This window comes from Meles meles, chromosome 13, assembly GCF_922984935.1.
Source record: "Meles meles chromosome 13, mMelMel3.1 paternal haplotype, whole genome shotgun sequence".
NCBI classification, from domain to species: Eukaryota; Metazoa; Chordata; class Mammalia; order Carnivora; family Mustelidae; genus Meles; species Meles meles.
Genome location: NC_060078.1, coordinates 39333612 through 39349705, shown reverse-complemented (window position 1 = coordinate 39349705; position 16094 = coordinate 39333612). Strand labels below are relative to the sequence as shown.

Below are 16094 nucleotides of genomic sequence, written 5' to 3'. Positions count from 1 at the left end.
GTATTTGCTGAACACTGTGATTCTGACTTTTTAAAAGATTTTTTAAAAATTTATTTATTTGACAGACAGAGAGGGAGAGCACAAGCAGGGGGAGCTGTGGGCAGAGGGAGAGGGAGAAGCAGGCTCTCCTCCAGGGTCATGACCTGAGTGGAAGGCAGAAGCTTAACTGACTGAGCGACCGAGGCACCCCATGAATCGGATTAGGGCTCTGGGTCTTTCCTAGCCTTCAAGCCATTTTACAAGTCTGTAAATTGTAGAGAGCAATTAAAATAATTCTCGTCTACAGATATTCAAATGATTCCTGTTACAGGTTCAGTTACTGGGTATGTGTGTGTGTGTGTGTGTGTGTAAGAAGCCAGCTTTGTGTGTGTGTGTGTGTGTGTGTGTGTGTGTGTGTGTGTGTGGAAGAAGCCAGCTTCACCTCCGCCCGCCCTTCCTTGCCAGTGTTCTAGATGTGTGTCTGTTGTTCCGACTGGTTGTCACCTCTCCCTGGTTCCCTCGTGACCAGCGAGCTAAAGAAAATCTCGAGCATATACTCATTTTATATCTGAATAAAAGTCACGATTTTCCTTTTTTCTTTTCTTTTCTTTTTTTTTTTTTTTTTTAAGTATCTTGTAACATTGCTGGGACCCCATTAGCAGAAAAGAAGTTTCTGTAAAAGGCAGACACCACCCCTGCGTCCCTCTCTCAGGGCCAGACACCGTCCGATGGAATTTATGACCTGTTTGTCGGTGGACAAACACTTCCACACTTCGTGCCCTCGGGGTGCAGGTTCGTGGGCTGGCGCTGCGAGTGGAGGACTTCAGTGTGCGGGTCTGCGAAATGGGCTCCTGAACCCCTAGTGCTGGGAGCGGTGGCCCGGAGCCCAGCCCTCGCCCCCTCCCGCTCTCCGGCGCCTGAGGACGGGGGGGGGGGGGGGGGGGGCCGGCTGGGGAGGCGCCCAGGTTGGCACGACGGCCCCTCCGCCCCGCGGGGTCTCCGGAGGGGGCGGATCGCGCGAGCCGGAGAGCCCGGAGCCGCCTAGGAATCTTGGCTCGGGAGGCGAGCATTTCCTGCGGGCGGGTCGGCGCGGGCCTGGGGGCGCGGCGGCGGGGAGTCGCTGTGCTGCGCTCCGCCGGCCGGCAGCATGCGGCCCCTGCTCTGCGCGCTGGCCGGGCTCGCCCTGCTCCGCGCTGCCGGTGAGTGGGGCCGGGGGCCGTGGCCCGGGGTCGGGGGGCAGGGGTAAACCGAGCGGGCGGAAGAGCGGAGAGCTGGAGAAGCCGGGACGGTCCCAGGAGGGAGGGTTGAGAAGAGACATGAGAGCGTACAGAATGAGTGGAGAGACTCGAGGGCCGAGGAGAAAGAGGAGACAAGGATCGCAGGGAGGGAGGTTACGGCTGCAGGGTGGGCACACATCCCCACAGCACCCCCGGGGCCAGCTGCCTCCAGAGAGCCTGCAGAGGCGCCCAGGCCTGGGTCATGGGCACTGCCTTGGAGCGGAGTTCCGGCAGGCGATGACCCAGGCCTGGCCCAGCACGGCCCGCGAGCGGGCAGGCGGCCCCGGGAGAAGGGCCACGGCTTCACCTGCCCTCTGGCCCGCAAGGGCTCTGCGGTCTAGGTGAGCAGGTCAGTCTTCCTGCTTCCGGAGCTCTTCCCTGAGAGCCTGAGCTGCCTTGAGTGATAGGGGGCTGGGGCTTAGGGTGCAGGAGGGAGAGGCCCTCTGGTGCTCCCTCCGTCGGGGGCCTTGCCTGGCACTGTCAGTTCTCCCCTCCCCAGACAGCAGCCTTGGTGCTGCCCCGTCTTAGGTGAGGCCCAGATGGGCGTCTGGAGAGAGACTTCTTACTGCCAGATGCTCACGCTCCACCCCAAGACCCTGCACATGGCTGGTACTTCACAGTTTAGAAGCCACACTCCCTTTTACCCAGACTCTCATTCATGCAGCCCTCAGCCAGCGGGGCTGGTGCTCCTCCCAGCAGTACTGGTGAGAGGAAGGCTCAGGTCTCCTGGCAGAGCCAAGCCAGAGGCCTCACCAGGCATCCAGGCCTCCTAACCACTCAGGGGGGCCCTTGCCCCCTCCAGGCTTCTCACCCATCAGCCCAGAGTCAGAGGATGTGAGTCACACAGGTGAAGTGCCCCGTGCTAGGACAGAAGCCTCCTGTCCCAGTCCTTTCTGGGCACGGCCCTCTGTGGGAGTCAGCACCCAGGGGCAGGGTGGAGGCCAGTGCGGATCCTGAGCAACCCCTGGCTGAGTTTCTTGGGTGAGGGAAGGTCCCTTCCCTCGGGGACGCTGTCTCCTTCTCTGTAAGTTGGGGAAAATGATACCCACCATGCAGAGGGGGCTGCAGGAATGGAACGAAAGAAATCCCCAGCATGGAATTCAGCACACATTGGCTCCCGGTCTCATCCCCTCAGCTTCACTGATCTCTCTGAGCCTCAGTCTCCCCACCTGTTAATTACGGAGGACCAACAGCCTCCTCCTGTGCGAAGAGTGGCTGGGACTGTGCTCAGCACGGAGGACACAGTGCAGGTCCTTCTCCCCCCCTTTCCTCCTCCGGCCCCTCCTCCGGGAGCCCAGGGCACAAAGCCCAGTCTGTGCTCCCCGAGAGGGAGGAGCTGGCTGCCACCCACAAGTGGCGGACTTTCTGGGGCCTCCTTAGTCGTGACTGGTATATACACTTCAATTTAAAACCCGTTTCAAACATGACTTCCTTTCTGATGATGCACGCTCCTAGCTACAGATTTTTTTTAAAAGGGGGAAAGTATTAATGTAATCTCAGCCTGAGTTCACACATTTTTGTGTGGAATCTTTCAGACTTTGGGCAACTTACTATTGTTTTCCTTAACTTTTGATTATGAAATCACCTGGAGGTAAAGACAGACCAGCACGGTGAACCCCCCCGTGTACCGACCGCCCCACTTCAGCAATATTGTTTCATGGACAGTCTTGTTTCCTTTGTCACCCACATTCTCTCTCCTTCCTCCAATAATCTTAAAGGAAATTCTAGGCATCATATATTTTCATCCATAAATATTTCCTTAAGTATCTCTTTCCTTAAGTAATCTTTTAAATATTTCCTTAAGTAATCTTTTTCTTCTAAGTTTTATTTATTTAAGTAATCTGTATACCCGTGTGGGGCTCAAACTCACAACTCCAAGATCAAGAGTCAGATGCTCTCCAAACCGACTCTGCCAGGCATCCCAAAGATGAGTAATCTTTTCATAAACATAACTGCAATACCATTATCATACCCTAAAAAATGGACGATAATTTATTTTTCTTTTCCAAGATTTTATTTATTTATTTGACAGTAAGAGAGACATGGCAAGAGAGGGAACACAAGCAGAGGGAGTGAAAGAGGGGGAAGCAGGCTTCCTGCTGAGGACCCTGGGATGATGACCTGAGCTGAAGGCAGAAGTTTAATGACTGACCCACCCAGGTGCCCTGATATTTTCTTTTTTTAAAGATTTATTTATTTATTTGAGAGAGAGCAGGAGGAGGGGCAGAGGGAGAGTGAGAGAATTTCAAGCAGACTGTGCACTGAACACAGAGCCTGTTGCAGGGCTTGAAACCGCGACCCCGAGACCATGACCTGAACCGAAATGAAGGGTCCGATGCCCAACTGACTGAGCCACCCAGGCTCCCCTGGACAATAATTTCGTATATCATCAAATATCTGATCAGTGTTTAAATGTCCCTAATTGTGTCATGTTGTTACATTTGGTTTTGTTTTATCCAAATAAGGAACACACATTGCTTTGGGCTGGTATGTCAGTTGGTTTCTTTTAACACGTAAGTTCTCTTTCCCCCTCTTTTTCTCAAAATGTGTTTATGGAAACAACTGGGTTGTTTGTCCTAAAAAGTTCTCCACATTAGATTTCAGCTGATTGTATCTGCCAGAAGTCCTCTAAATGTTCTTCTCTCCCCTGTATTGTCTATAAAATGGTAGTTAGATCCAGAAACGTCTGTTGTTACGCAAGAATGTGTTAAGATGATTTGTTGCTTTAACTTGCATTTCTTTGATTATTACTGAGGTTAGACTTTTTCTTTAAATGCATTGGTCATTTCTACAATTCTTGTGAATTGTCTTGGGCTTCTCAGTTGTGGTACTGGGGTTTTTCATATTGATCTGTAAAAACTCTTTACATATTGATGGAAACAAATTGCTTGTGATATTTATAGAGCCCTTTTTAAAAGTGAAGGTTTCTGCTGAGTTCCTTTACTGTTTTCCCATCAGAGGAATCTAAGGTCCTAGCGCCTGGTCCTTTCATTAATTGTCACCCATGCCTTGAGGCCCTTTGGGCACGCTCTCACTGTCTACCCCTGCTCCAAGCCCCATGGCCATCTGTCTGTCATTGGAATCCTGCTTTCTGCTTCGAGTGAAAGAGGAAGATGCTGAAGGACTGTTGTGAAAATCAGCATTTCTTTTTACACAAATGGATATTGCAAACCACTCAAAGACAATTCGGTCAGAGGCATGCATTTGGACTCTGCTGGGGCCCCAAGGCAGCTGCAAAGGTATCATTTGAACAGGTCCCCTTGGCCCCATACCTGTCAAGTCCCTAAATTTGTAACTGTGTCCAAGTTTGTTTGCTGGCCAAATGACAGGCCAGTAAGTTGAGAGGCAAGAAGTTGGGGTAGGAAAGCCAGTTTATTTGGAAAGCCAGCAAACTGAGGAGACTGTGGACTATCAATGGTCCCAGAGAACCACCTCTCCGAGTACCAGAGTTGAACTTCTTTTATGTTAGGAACGGGGGAAGTGGGAGGGGATTGGAGTCATAAGATGACTGATGTCTGTAGACACCAAAAAATGTCATGTCGGGGCGCGTGGGTGGCTCAGTCGGTTTAGTGTCTGACTCTTGATTTCGGCTCAGGTAGTGATCTTGGGGTCCTGGGGTTGAGCTCTGCACTCAACAAGGAGTCTGCCTGAGATTCTTTCTCTCACGCCCTCTGCCCCTCCCCACCAACTCTCTCCCTCTATCTAAAACAAATAAATAAATCTTACCAAAAAAAAAAAAAAAGGAAGGAAAGGAAAAGGTCTTCTAACTTCTTTGTCCCTGCTCAGTTGATCTTTGCTTGTAGGAAACTGTGTATGTCCTCCCTGTAAATCTTAACATAGTCAACTCTGTATGCACTTCGGTACCTCCTCCAGTGAGATAGGTTTCAGGTAAGAAAGCAGTTTTTGTAAATCTTGGTGGTAGCAAAATTCCTTTAATGACTAACATGCCCACGTGCAGAAGTTTCTAAGCTGTAGGTCTCAACGGCAGGGAAATAGAAGCAATGTGGAGTGAGACATGCTGAGTTTCTCCCTGTTACAGAGGAGGCAGCTGAGACCCCAAGATAGGAGGCCCTTAACTTACAAAAGCTCACATCACTGCCAGTGCACAATATAGACCTAGTAGGCAGGTGTGATACAAATCCTGTCCCTCCTGCTTACTAGCTATGTAAACTCCAGCATGTTATTCATGAGTTTTGGTTTGATCTTTGGTTTTCTAGTCTGTAAAAAAGGGAGGTAAGTGTTCTAAGCTCTTGACAGAATCCGATGAGATAATGTACATAAGCACTCAGCAGAAAGCTTGGTGCACCGTGAGCGCTCACTAATCCACAGTAGCTTCCAGTATGAAGTATGGTTCTGCCCATTGTAAAGGTGAAGAAACAGAGTATGGTGAGTGGGACTGGCTTCTAAGAGAGCACCGAGAGCCAGGTCAGCACTGAGCCCTCTGTGTCCTTGTTGGAGAATTCCTCCCAAGCATCCCTTGGATCCTTGTAAGGTTTATTCCTAGAATAGATGCCTTTCCATCGTGAGAGCTGGTTGAAGTGATCCAGCAGAACGTTGGCTGCATGTGGAGAGGAGAGGCAGAGCCCTGGGGAGCAAATCCCTGCCTTGCTCCATCTTCTGCTACCCTGGTGGATGCCCCCCAGGGCCTTTGCATGTCACTTGGCAATTGCAAGGCATCTTCAAGGGCACAATTCCTTTGAATCAGCACAGCAATCCTGCAAAGTAGATCTGGCAGTGCAGATCCCTCGCTCTCTGCAGGGGAGGCAAAGAGCCCTGTCAGTAAACCCAGAGTTGGACTGCGTCTCTGACACCCAGCCTTGGTGCGCTTTTCATAGTGTGCGGAGACAGCTTTATTCTGGATGGCTTCTTAGACCTTCCCTGCCTTGTGGGCTTTTGCAGTTTACCTCTGAACTCGTACATGAGAAAAAAAAAAAACAAAAACAACAACTCATGTAAAGTTCAGGGGGCCTTTTGGGATAGTAGCCCAGCTTACCTGCTGTAATCAGATACTAAATGTACTGGAATGACCCTGATGTGCTCTCAGAGGGACCAGCAAGACTCAGATCCAAGGAGGACAGGAGGATGTGTCTCTCCCCAAACCAAATCCAGGTGTGCCTCTGAATCTGAGCTCTTTGTTGGGGGGACTCGAGGTTCTCTCTCTTGGCTCAGCCATAGAAGTTGCACATTACTGGCATTCTTCATGTAATTGTTTGCAAGTAGTATTCTGCTTAAAAAAAAAAAAAGTTTAAAAACCACCAATGGTTTTAAATGAATCGTAAATTTTGATACAAATATTGATGTGGTAAATTTTATTATTCTATTACATTGAATGTGACCAAATACAATTAATCCCTGAGTGACAAACATTGCTGGTCAACGCAGAGTATGTCTTCAATGACTCAGGAACCATGGCAATGTACAGAGTTGCCTCTGAGAAATTACGTGTCATCACAGAAGTCATTTGAGTTGTAATTGCTTTCTTAGTGTTTAAGTCCTAGACACAAAAGGTCTCCTATGCTGTATGTGGGAGAGGCCATACTTCCCGCCTCAGAGGATGGGGACCTGGTGGCCATGTCTCTTTAACTGGCGAAGTGAGCCCAGTGTCTCGCGGGGCCTCTGGCCTCCACCGCAGCCTACTCTCACCAGAGCTCTGTGTTCCACCCATGGCCACCATCCAGGGTGCACATAGGCCCCGAGTGGGAGCCAGGCCAGGGAAAACAACCTGGCCTCCAAGAAGGTCTCTTTCCCAACTGGCCGGGGCAGGGCAGGCGGGAGCACAGGAAGGAAGGGAACACGGGGAACCACAGCTTGGCTGTTCAGGCAAGATTACCGCCACACTGCAGCCTTCCCCGCTCACGAGCATCCCAACAAAACTGTGAAGCAGGCATTATCCGGGGCCCCTTCCCACTGAGGTGCTCAAAGACATGGAAGACACCCAGCTCGTGACGTGTGGGACCTTCTGGTCCAAGAAAGAACTTGTCCTTGACTCACAACAGTTCTGTCCTTGTAGCTAATTTATGAGGCTCTCAGCAGGCCCCGAAAGACAGAACCACAGCCCGCATGAACTGCAGGGGCCAGGAGGGCCGGGCCTCGGGCCTCCCCACCCCGGGTTAGGAAGGAGGCAGCAGAGGCTCCGGGAGGAGAGGAAAGTTTCCCACAGGCCCACACCAATCCGGGCTGAGTAGGGTGAGAACAGGGGCCCCCCAGGGAGTTTCCGGCCCTTGCACAGTGGGGTCAGTGGTGGGGTGAGGGCCTGCGTGGCCGAGGGAGCCGCAGCGCAGCCTTACGGTGAGGGCCCCGGCCCAGCTTTCTCTCACCGATGAGCTCACGGACACTTGTGCAGCAGGGCCCAGGCCACAGCTCTGTCCAGATGTGAAGGATTAGTGCTATGTGATGTGGAGAGTAACTTCGGCCAATCCTTCTCCCTGGAGGGGTTTTGGAGCCAAGTTAGACCTCATTGCCGACATGTAGAAAACAGGACGTTTTAGGCGAACGGAGGGGAGTAGACTCATGTTGTTCATGACTTACAGGCCTGGCAGAACCCCGCACTTGGCCAGCCAGGTCAGACTGCTTCCTCCCGGCCCGAGCTGGGTCTGGGAGAGGGCAGGCGAAGCTCCGGGGAGAGATGTGGCCAGGGGCCCGTGGACAGAGCCTGTGGAGGGCGTCTGTGGACCAAGACCCCCAGTGGGCAGACCCCCTTTTCACGGACAGACCTCCTTGTGGGTGAGAGGAGCTCCTTTAGCCCCTAGGAAGTCCCTCCTCTCTTGGCTGGGCTCCCCGTTTCTCCAGCTGAGACACATGAGTCAAGCTTCTGCATCCCTTCACTGCAGCCGCCTCTAGCCTCTCCAAGGCCCAGAACAGAGCACAACCCTCCAGGTGGGGTCCCTCAGGCCACCCCCGCCTCATCCTGAACTTTCCCACCCACGCACACAGCCCACGATGGCTTCTTCTTTTTGCTAACAACCCCACCAGACAACTGGCTTTTATTATGGAACATATCAATCCAGATATACAAGAGTAGAGAGGAGTGGAGTGAACTCTCATGTCCCCATCACTCAGTTTCAACAGTTATCAATCTTGGCCAATTTTCTGTGGCCACCCCTGTCTCCTGCCACTCCCATGCTAGAGTACTTTGAAGTAACTCCAAGACATGCTAGCATTTCATCTCTAGAAACTTCCATATGGATCTCTAGAAGACTCCTTTAAAAAAAAACAAAAAAACACCAGTGCTCACTCCAGCCACACATAGATGAAACAAATAATAACCAAAGTACCATGTCATGTCCATCCCCCAACCCAAAGTCAACAAGACCATTTGTCTTTTTGAAGAAGCTTTTTGAAATTTAGTGGAAGCAAATAATGAAAAGGAAACTATAGAAACAAATTGATCTCCATAAAAAATGCTCAGAGTGGAAGGACGTTTGGTCTCTGCTCTTGGTTCACTCCCCTTCGTGGAAGACCTGGGATCCAGATAGAGTTGGAACATCTCAGGACGGCGTGGGGGTGGGGGGAGCGCTCTGGCAGAGCTCTGGAGGCCAGCTTGCTGAGGTGGGGTCAGGAGAGGGCCAGGGAGCTTGGGGTCCAGTCATTTCCTGACCATGTGACCTTGGACAGTTCATTCAACCTCCCAGAGTTACGTGTTCATCACCAGCAAAATGGCTCACCATCGCTGTCCCTCCCTCAAGAACCGCCAGCCTTCTGGGTGATTCTGTATGTCCCTTTGGGCAGCCCAGCCAACACCAGGGTCTTACAGTACAACAGTTTTGCGCCTAAATAGATTCAGTCCAATAACCCTTGCCCCCACTCTGCCTCAGACGCCCACATCCATGAGCACAACGTTCGTATTGTCACCCGAAGCTGTTCCACTTCTCAGAGCTGAAACTGCAGCGTCGGTCACCACTCATTCCTTCTGTTACTCCGTCATATACCAGGACTTCCAGTCCTGTCAGCTCCTCCATTTCTCTCAATTTATGGGCCTTCTTGTTGGCCCCCTTTCCTTCATCATCCAAGCTAGACTCCAGAGCTCATCCCCTTAACTCCTTGCTGGCAAAATCCTCAATCCTTTGCTCCCTTGATCTCCCCACACTATCTCTGCAGACCCCTGGCTTCTGCTCCATCCAGCCCCCCGTCCTGGCCGCTCTGTACCCAGGGTGGCTCGCTGGGGGACTGGTCTTTCCAAATATCCCCCTGGAGTGGGGTCCTTCAGCATGGGTTTCCTCCTCCTCGCCTCCTTTTGAGGCCCTCTCTGTGGTCGAGCACCCTCCCCAGTGATCTGCTGATAAAGTGGCTCGAGAAAACGACGACAAAGACAAAAAGAAGTCATTTGCCGGTTTCTGTGATGTAACTCCTCTCACCGTGCCTCCCATTTTCACGGCTGTGTTTAACAGCCCCCTCACAGAATTCCCGAAAACTTCACAACTAGCTTCCTCTTTCATAAGCCAACGTGAATTTCCAGCAGATGGTTCCCTTCCCACTTCACGGACTAGAGGGAAGCGAACAGGTGAGAACTCAGTCTGCGTCCTGGCCCTTTGAGGAGAGGTCTGCCTTTACCACTTCTGTGGGCCCCCTCTTCCCCTCCAAGCGCCGACCCCCCCCGCCCCCCACTGCTGGGCTCCCAGCCTGTCCTCTCCTCAGCGCTCCCGCCCTTCAGGCTATCAGCATGGTTGTTTCTTCAAAGAACAGAAACAGCAAGAAACATTCTGTACACCATGTGATCTGATCTCCCTTCCTTCACAGCCAAGCTTCAGGGAAACATTTCCCAGGATCCACGTTTCTGCCCTTGGACCTCTCTTTCCCTCCTGGTTCCACGGCATCTAGACTTTGCTTTGCCTCCACTGCTCTGTGAACAATGCTGGGGTGGGATTTAGCAGTGATTTTTCTCCTCGCTCTGTCTTTCCATCCTTACCTCGCCAGACTTCTCTGCTGCTTTAGCCCTGGCTGACCACCTCGTCCTCAGTGAAACTCTTCGCTTCGCTATGTTTTGGAGACAGTAACCTCCTTCCAGAGCGTCTGGGTTCTCCAAGGTTCCAGCCAACTCTGATGCCCCATAGCTGTCTTGGGGCCACCAACACTGAAACCTGAGCCCAGAACATGGACCCTGAGACTTCCGGTGTGAGGGCTGGTTGGTGCCAGAAGAACCAAGGAGGAACCAATGTAGGGGAAAAAGGGATGAACCAAGAGGCGAAGAGGACGAACCTCAGGTTTTCCAGACTTGCTGTGTGACGCTGCCCATAGCATTGCACCCCTCTGTGTATCAGCTGGGGATTGTAACTGGGTTGTTGTGAAGTTTGGTTGAGTTCACACATTGGTTTAGCGTACTATGCGGACCACGGTTACTACTCATCAAATGTTGGATGTGACTGACTAGTCACCAATGTCAAGGCGATGGCTAAAATATCTCCTCATCCTCTATTCCTACTGCCCTGTCTCGCTTCCTCATGTCTCACACTGACTACTGCAATAACCTCTGCCTTCTAAGATAAATCCCTCCAATCCATTCTCTGTATTTACAGAATTCATATATGACCGTGTGACTCTTCTGTTGAAATAAACCCCAAATAAGCATCATGGTTTGTTTATTGGGGCATCTGGCTTTGTGTCCATGCTCCCTCTCCTCCCATTCACCCTGTACTTTCCAGCCACTCCAGCCCGCTGAGGGTTTGGGCATGATACTGTGCCATTTTATGCCTTTCTCTCTTCGCACACGCCATTCTGTCTGTCTGGGATCTTTCCTCCCTTCCTCACCTTACAGAGTTCAGGCAATATCTCCTTCAAGAAGCCCACCTGGGTATGGGAAGGGACCAGGGCCATAGACAAAAGTGAGTGATTGGGTCACCCCATCCTCATACCCTGACCCACATTCGGGCTTCCTTTGCTTCTCTTTGTGACTGTTTTCAGGACCCACCTCGTGGAGCCCAGTGCTTGGCAGGGGTCTCTGGTATTATAGGATATGGTGACGAGGCTTGTTTTCCCACAGCCGCTGAGCCCTTTGTGCCCCTCCGTGGAGAACCGGCCTGGAACACAGGGTGTGACAGATACATGGCTGTCCACGACCGTTTAGACGTCATAGAGGAGGTAACCAGGGTGGTTTGGGAGGACAGGCAGTTTCGGGACTGCCTGCCAGACTGGTAGCTTTCTAGGGCTCAGGAGAATCTTGCTTTGGAAAATGGGGGAAATCCAGGCCAGTCCTGCTCCCTGGCCTCCATGTGAAGCATCTCCCTCCCTCCCTGGGCTGTTAGGCTCACCAGCCCTTTACAGACCCTGTCTCCCCACGGGCCTTGCTTCCACCCAGCTCGAGATCATGTCCTTACACAATGAGCTGGTGGACATTCAGTCACCGTGTTTTGTCACTCAGCCATGGTCTGTAACACCAGTCTATGACTTGTGTGGGAAAAGATCTATACTTTATTTTCACAAACCTTTAACTGAAATTTAGCATTCCATTCATTATAAGTACAGACAACAAACCGTAAATGTATTTACCAGTACGGTGACTTTGTTCTCAATAGAAATCACAGATAATTTCATCCCATTATAGTTGTGAATATATCAATGTGTTATTCATCCTAGTCTGTATGTCAAAGTTACAGTAGTTGTTAGACCTGTTGTTAGATTACGTTATTTCATGAGTTAATAAATACATATATATATATTTTTTTTTTTAAATATTTATTTGACAGAGAGAAATCACAACTAGGCAGAGAGGCAGGCAGAGAGAGAGGAGGAAGCAGGCTCCCTGCAGAGCAGAGAGCCTGATGCAGGGCTCGATCCCAGGACCCTGGGATCATGACCTGAGCTGAGAGCCTGATGCGGGGCTCGATCCCAGGACCCTGGGATCATGACCTGAGCTGAAGGCAGAGGCTTTAACCCACTGAGCCACCCAGGCGCCCCAATACATATATTTTTACATCAAAGATTTAACTTTTAGTACTTGAATAAGGTTTTAATGCAATTTGTGTCTTGGAAATCCCACATGCTTTATTTTTTTCAATTAAAGTATTTTTCTGAGAAGCGGTCTGTAGGTTTCACCAGACTGCTAATGGGGTTCATTCAGGAAGAAGTTAGGAACCCTGACAAAAGAACGTTTCAAAATCCCAAACCTGTCATTTGGCAGAGTGGCCACCAGGGGGCGGGGCGACAAAAAGAATGGGCTCTCCCGGTAAAGTCCAGCAAGGGAAAGAGGAATCCCAGGGTTGCTCTACGCCAAACCTGTGTGATTGAGTGCATTGACTCCTGCCAGGGCCAGGAGCAGCCTTAGAGAGTGAAGCCCTAGGATTCTAACATCTGGGGAACTGAGAGGCCTCCAGGGCCAGAACCTGAACAAGGAAGACTTAGGTCCTCCTGGCACTCAGTTCTCTCCCTGCTGCGCCCCACTGGGCTGCCAGGTGTCCCTTAGGATATGGCCAAAGAAGCAAGACTTAGCACCACTCTTGTGCTCCCGCATGCCCCGCTGCCATCTCTCTTGTTCTAGACGGTGGAGAAGACGGTGGAGCACCTGGAGACGGAACTGAAAGGCTTGCTGGGCCAGCTGGAGGAGCTGGCCTGGAACCTTCCCCCAGGGCCCTCTGGCCCCACCCCTGACCTCCTCGGAGATGGTGAGCGGCTGGGGCGGCAGAGGACAGCTTGGGTTGGGGATGTGGCCTGGACAAGCCGGGAGAGGGCTTGGCGCCTTCTGGAATGGAGTGGGGAGGCATCCCCCAACTCTCCCTGCCTGTTCTCTGCCCTCAGTCCTGCCTGGGGGCGTTGCAGCCGGGCACCTTGGTCAGGGCTTTTGGAAGAGCTGGCCCAGAGTTCCTGCCTCCTCCCCGGGCCATTTGCCGGGCTCAAAGCTCCTGCGCTCCTCTCAGGTCCCTTGCAAGGACCCCATCCTGGGCCACCACAGACCCCTCCGATGGGGTGTCAGAGGGGGTTGCCCCCTGCTCCCTCCCTGTGCCCTGTGTTCCCTGGCATAGGAGTTCTGGGGACTGGGAAGGGAGGGGAGGGGAGGGCAGGGGGCCTGCAGCACTCCTGAGCTGCCCCCTCTCTTTCAGATCACTTTGGAACCCCCGAGCCTGAGCTGCCCAGCAGCTGGAAGTGACACGTGTGTGGCAGCTCTCCTCTGAGAACAGAGCTGCACCTCTGGCCTGCCTTCATCAGCTCGGTGCAAAATAAAGGCTCCTCCCTTGGTCTCCCCTGTGTCTGCTGAGAGTGACCCCTATAGCCACGGCCCCTTCTCCATCTACTCTCAGGCCCTGGGGCCCATGTCCTCCTGTGGGCTCAGATCGGGGAGACCTCGGGCGGTAAGTGTTCCTGCCCTCCTTACTTATAGGGGCAGACAGGGCAGGAATTGGTTCAAAGATGAAGCACCTGAGGCCCAGAATAGCACAGGGGCCCTCCAAGCAGCCTCCCTACTCAAAATGCGGACATAGACGAGGAGCAGTGAGATCACCTGGGAGCCTCTCAGAAATGCAGGACTTGGGGCCCAGACAGAACTCCCGCATCAAAATCTACATGTCAGCGAAAGATCCCTAGAGGACACGTGTGCAAATTTGTGTGCAATTTTAAAAAGTTTTCTACTGAGGTAAAATGCGCACAACATAAATTTCAAAATTTTAATCATTTTTGAATTGTACAAATCCAGTGGCTTCACGTGGCTGTATGCTAATTCCAGAACATTTTCATCATCCCCCAAAGAAACCCTGTACTACTTGTAAGCAGTCACTTCCCATTCCTCCTCCCACCATCCCTCGGAAGCCACTAATATTTCTCTCTCTATGGACTTGCCTATTCTGGACATTTCATATAAATGGAATCATTCAACGTGTAGCCTTTGTGTCCAAGTTTTTTCCCACTGAGCACCGTGTTTTCAGGTTTCATCCAGGCTGTAGCCTGTATCAGTACTCCGTTCCCTCTTATCGCTGAGTAACACCCCATTGTATGGATACCCCACTCTTACTCATACATCAGTTGATGGACATCTGGATTGTTTGCACGTTCTGGCTATTATGAATAATGCTATGAATATTTATGTACAAGTTTTTGCATAGATGCTTTCATTTCTCTTGGGTCTCTGACTAGGGATGGAATTGCTGAGTCAAATAGTGACTCTTCGTTTAAATTTCTAAAGAACCACCAAATGGTTTTTGCACAGCGGCTGTACCATTTTTTACTCCCACTACCAGTGTGTATATAAAGGTTTCAGTTTTTCCACATCTTCACCATCTTTATTTTAACCATTGTACTAGGTGTGAAGTGGTAACTCATCGTGGTTTTAAGTGGCATTTCCCTAATGTGGAGGAGCAGCATTTCTTGTGTTTCTTGGCCATTTGTCTTTTTTAGAGAAATGTCTATTCAAGTCCTTTGCCCATGTTTTAAAATTGCATTCTTTCTGTTGCTGAGTGGTAAGAGTTCTATACGTATTATGGATATTAAGCTTTTATCAGATACATGATTTACAAGTATTCTCTCATTCTGTAGGTTGTTTTTTTACTTTATTGAGTATCCCCTGAAATACGAAAGTTGTAATTTTGATGAAGTCCAATTTACCTACTTTTTTTGTTGTTGCTTATGCTTTTGGTGTCATATCTAAGACTCCATTTGTCAAATCCAAGGTCATGAATATTTTTCTTCTAAGATTTTATAGCATTAGCTGTTCCATTTAGTTCTTTGATCTATGTTGAATTACTTTTTGTATATGGTGTGAAGTAGGGTTCCAACTTCAATCTTAGGCTCGTGGATATTCAGTTGTCCCTGCATAATTTGTTGAAGAGAATATTCCTTCACCATGAAATGGTTCTGGCACCCTTGTTAAGCACAGGTTTAGGTTTCTCAATTCTATCCTATCCATATGTCTATCTTTATGCCAGCATCACAGTTTGAATTACTATAGCTTTGTATTATGGCTTAAGTTTTGAAATTAAGAAATGTGAGATCCCTGACTTTGTTGTTCTTTTCCAAGACTTTTTTTTTTTTGGTCTATTTGGGGACCAGTCCCTTGCAATTCCATATGCATTTTAGGACCAGCTTGTCCAAGTCTGTAAAAAGGTAGCTAGAACTTTTATAGGGATTAAATTGAATTTGTAGATCAGTTTGCAGAGTATATGCCATGTCAATAATACTGAGTCTTCTAATCCGTGAGCACAGGCTGTTTCGTATTTTCTTTCAGTGTAAAAGTCTTATACCAACTTAAATTTATCCTTAAATATTTTGTTCTTTTTGATATTATTATAAATAGGATCTTTTAAAAAATTTTATTTATTTATGTGAGAGAGAAAGAGAGCATAAGCAGGGGTGAGGGGGGAAAGGGGAGAGGGAGAAGCAGACTCTTCACTGAGTAGGGAGCCTAATGTGGGGCTTGATCCCAGGATCCTGCGATCCTGACCTGAGCCCAAGGCGGACACTTAACAACTGAGCCACCCAGGTGCCCTATAAATAGAATCTTAATTTCACTTCCAGACTGTTCACTGCTACTATATAGAAACACAACTGATTTTTGTATTTTGATCTTGTTACCTATATCCTGCAACTCTGCTGAATTCATTTATTAGCTCTACTAGTTTTTGTGTGGATAGGATTTATAATTTTCTACATAAGATCATGTCATCTGTGAACAAAAGTTTTACTTACTTCCAATCTGGATGCTTTTTCCTTTTCTTGTCTAATTGCTCTGGCTAGAGTTTTCAAAACAATGTTGATTAGTAGTGGCAAGAGCGAACATCTTTGTCGGATTTCTGGTTGTAGGTGAAAGCTTTTACTTTTTCACCAGTAAGTATGTCCCAGCTGTGGCTTTTCACAGCTGCCTTTTATACAGGGTGATAACTATTCCTTCTTAGTTTCTTTCCATTTTTGTTTGTTTTTGAT

General features: G+C 49.8%; 2 protein-coding genes across 2 annotated transcripts in view; both read left to right on the top strand.

Moving 5' to 3' along the window:
* The window catches only part of TMEM254 (transmembrane protein 254), a 41754-nt gene extending 30424 nt beyond the window's left edge, over positions 1-11330 (top strand). The window contains exon 6 of the transcript XR_006821221.1: positions 11233-11330. The gene's annotated coding sequence lies outside the window, so the exon portion shown is untranslated. The remainder of the gene's footprint in view (positions 1-11232) is intronic.
* Positions 926-15387, top strand: PLAC9 (placenta associated 9). The gene is made up of 4 exons (XM_046026886.1): positions 926-1178; positions 11233-11330; positions 12727-12850; positions 13286-15387. The coding sequence occupies exons 1-4, from the start codon at positions 1127-1129 to the stop codon at positions 13330-13332; spliced, it is 321 nt and encodes a 106-aa protein (XP_045882842.1). The 5' UTR covers positions 926-1126; the 3' UTR covers positions 13333-15387.
* Positions 15388-16094: the final 707 nt, after the last annotated feature.

Excerpts from the sequence above, each read along its gene's own strand:
- PLAC9 (XM_046026886.1), top strand. The coding sequence starts at position 1,127 with ATGCGGCCCCTGCTCTGCGCGCTGGCCGGGCTCGCCCTGCTCCGCGCT. Across the intron at positions 1,179-11,232 it reads CGCCCTGCTCCGCGCTGCCG|CCGCTGAGCCCTTTGTGCCC; the intron begins GTGAGTGGGGCC and ends GTTTTCCCACAG. Across the intron at positions 12,851-13,285 it reads CCCTGACCTCCTCGGAGATG|ATCACTTTGGAACCCCCGAG; the intron begins GTGAGCGGCTGG and ends CCTCTCTTTCAG.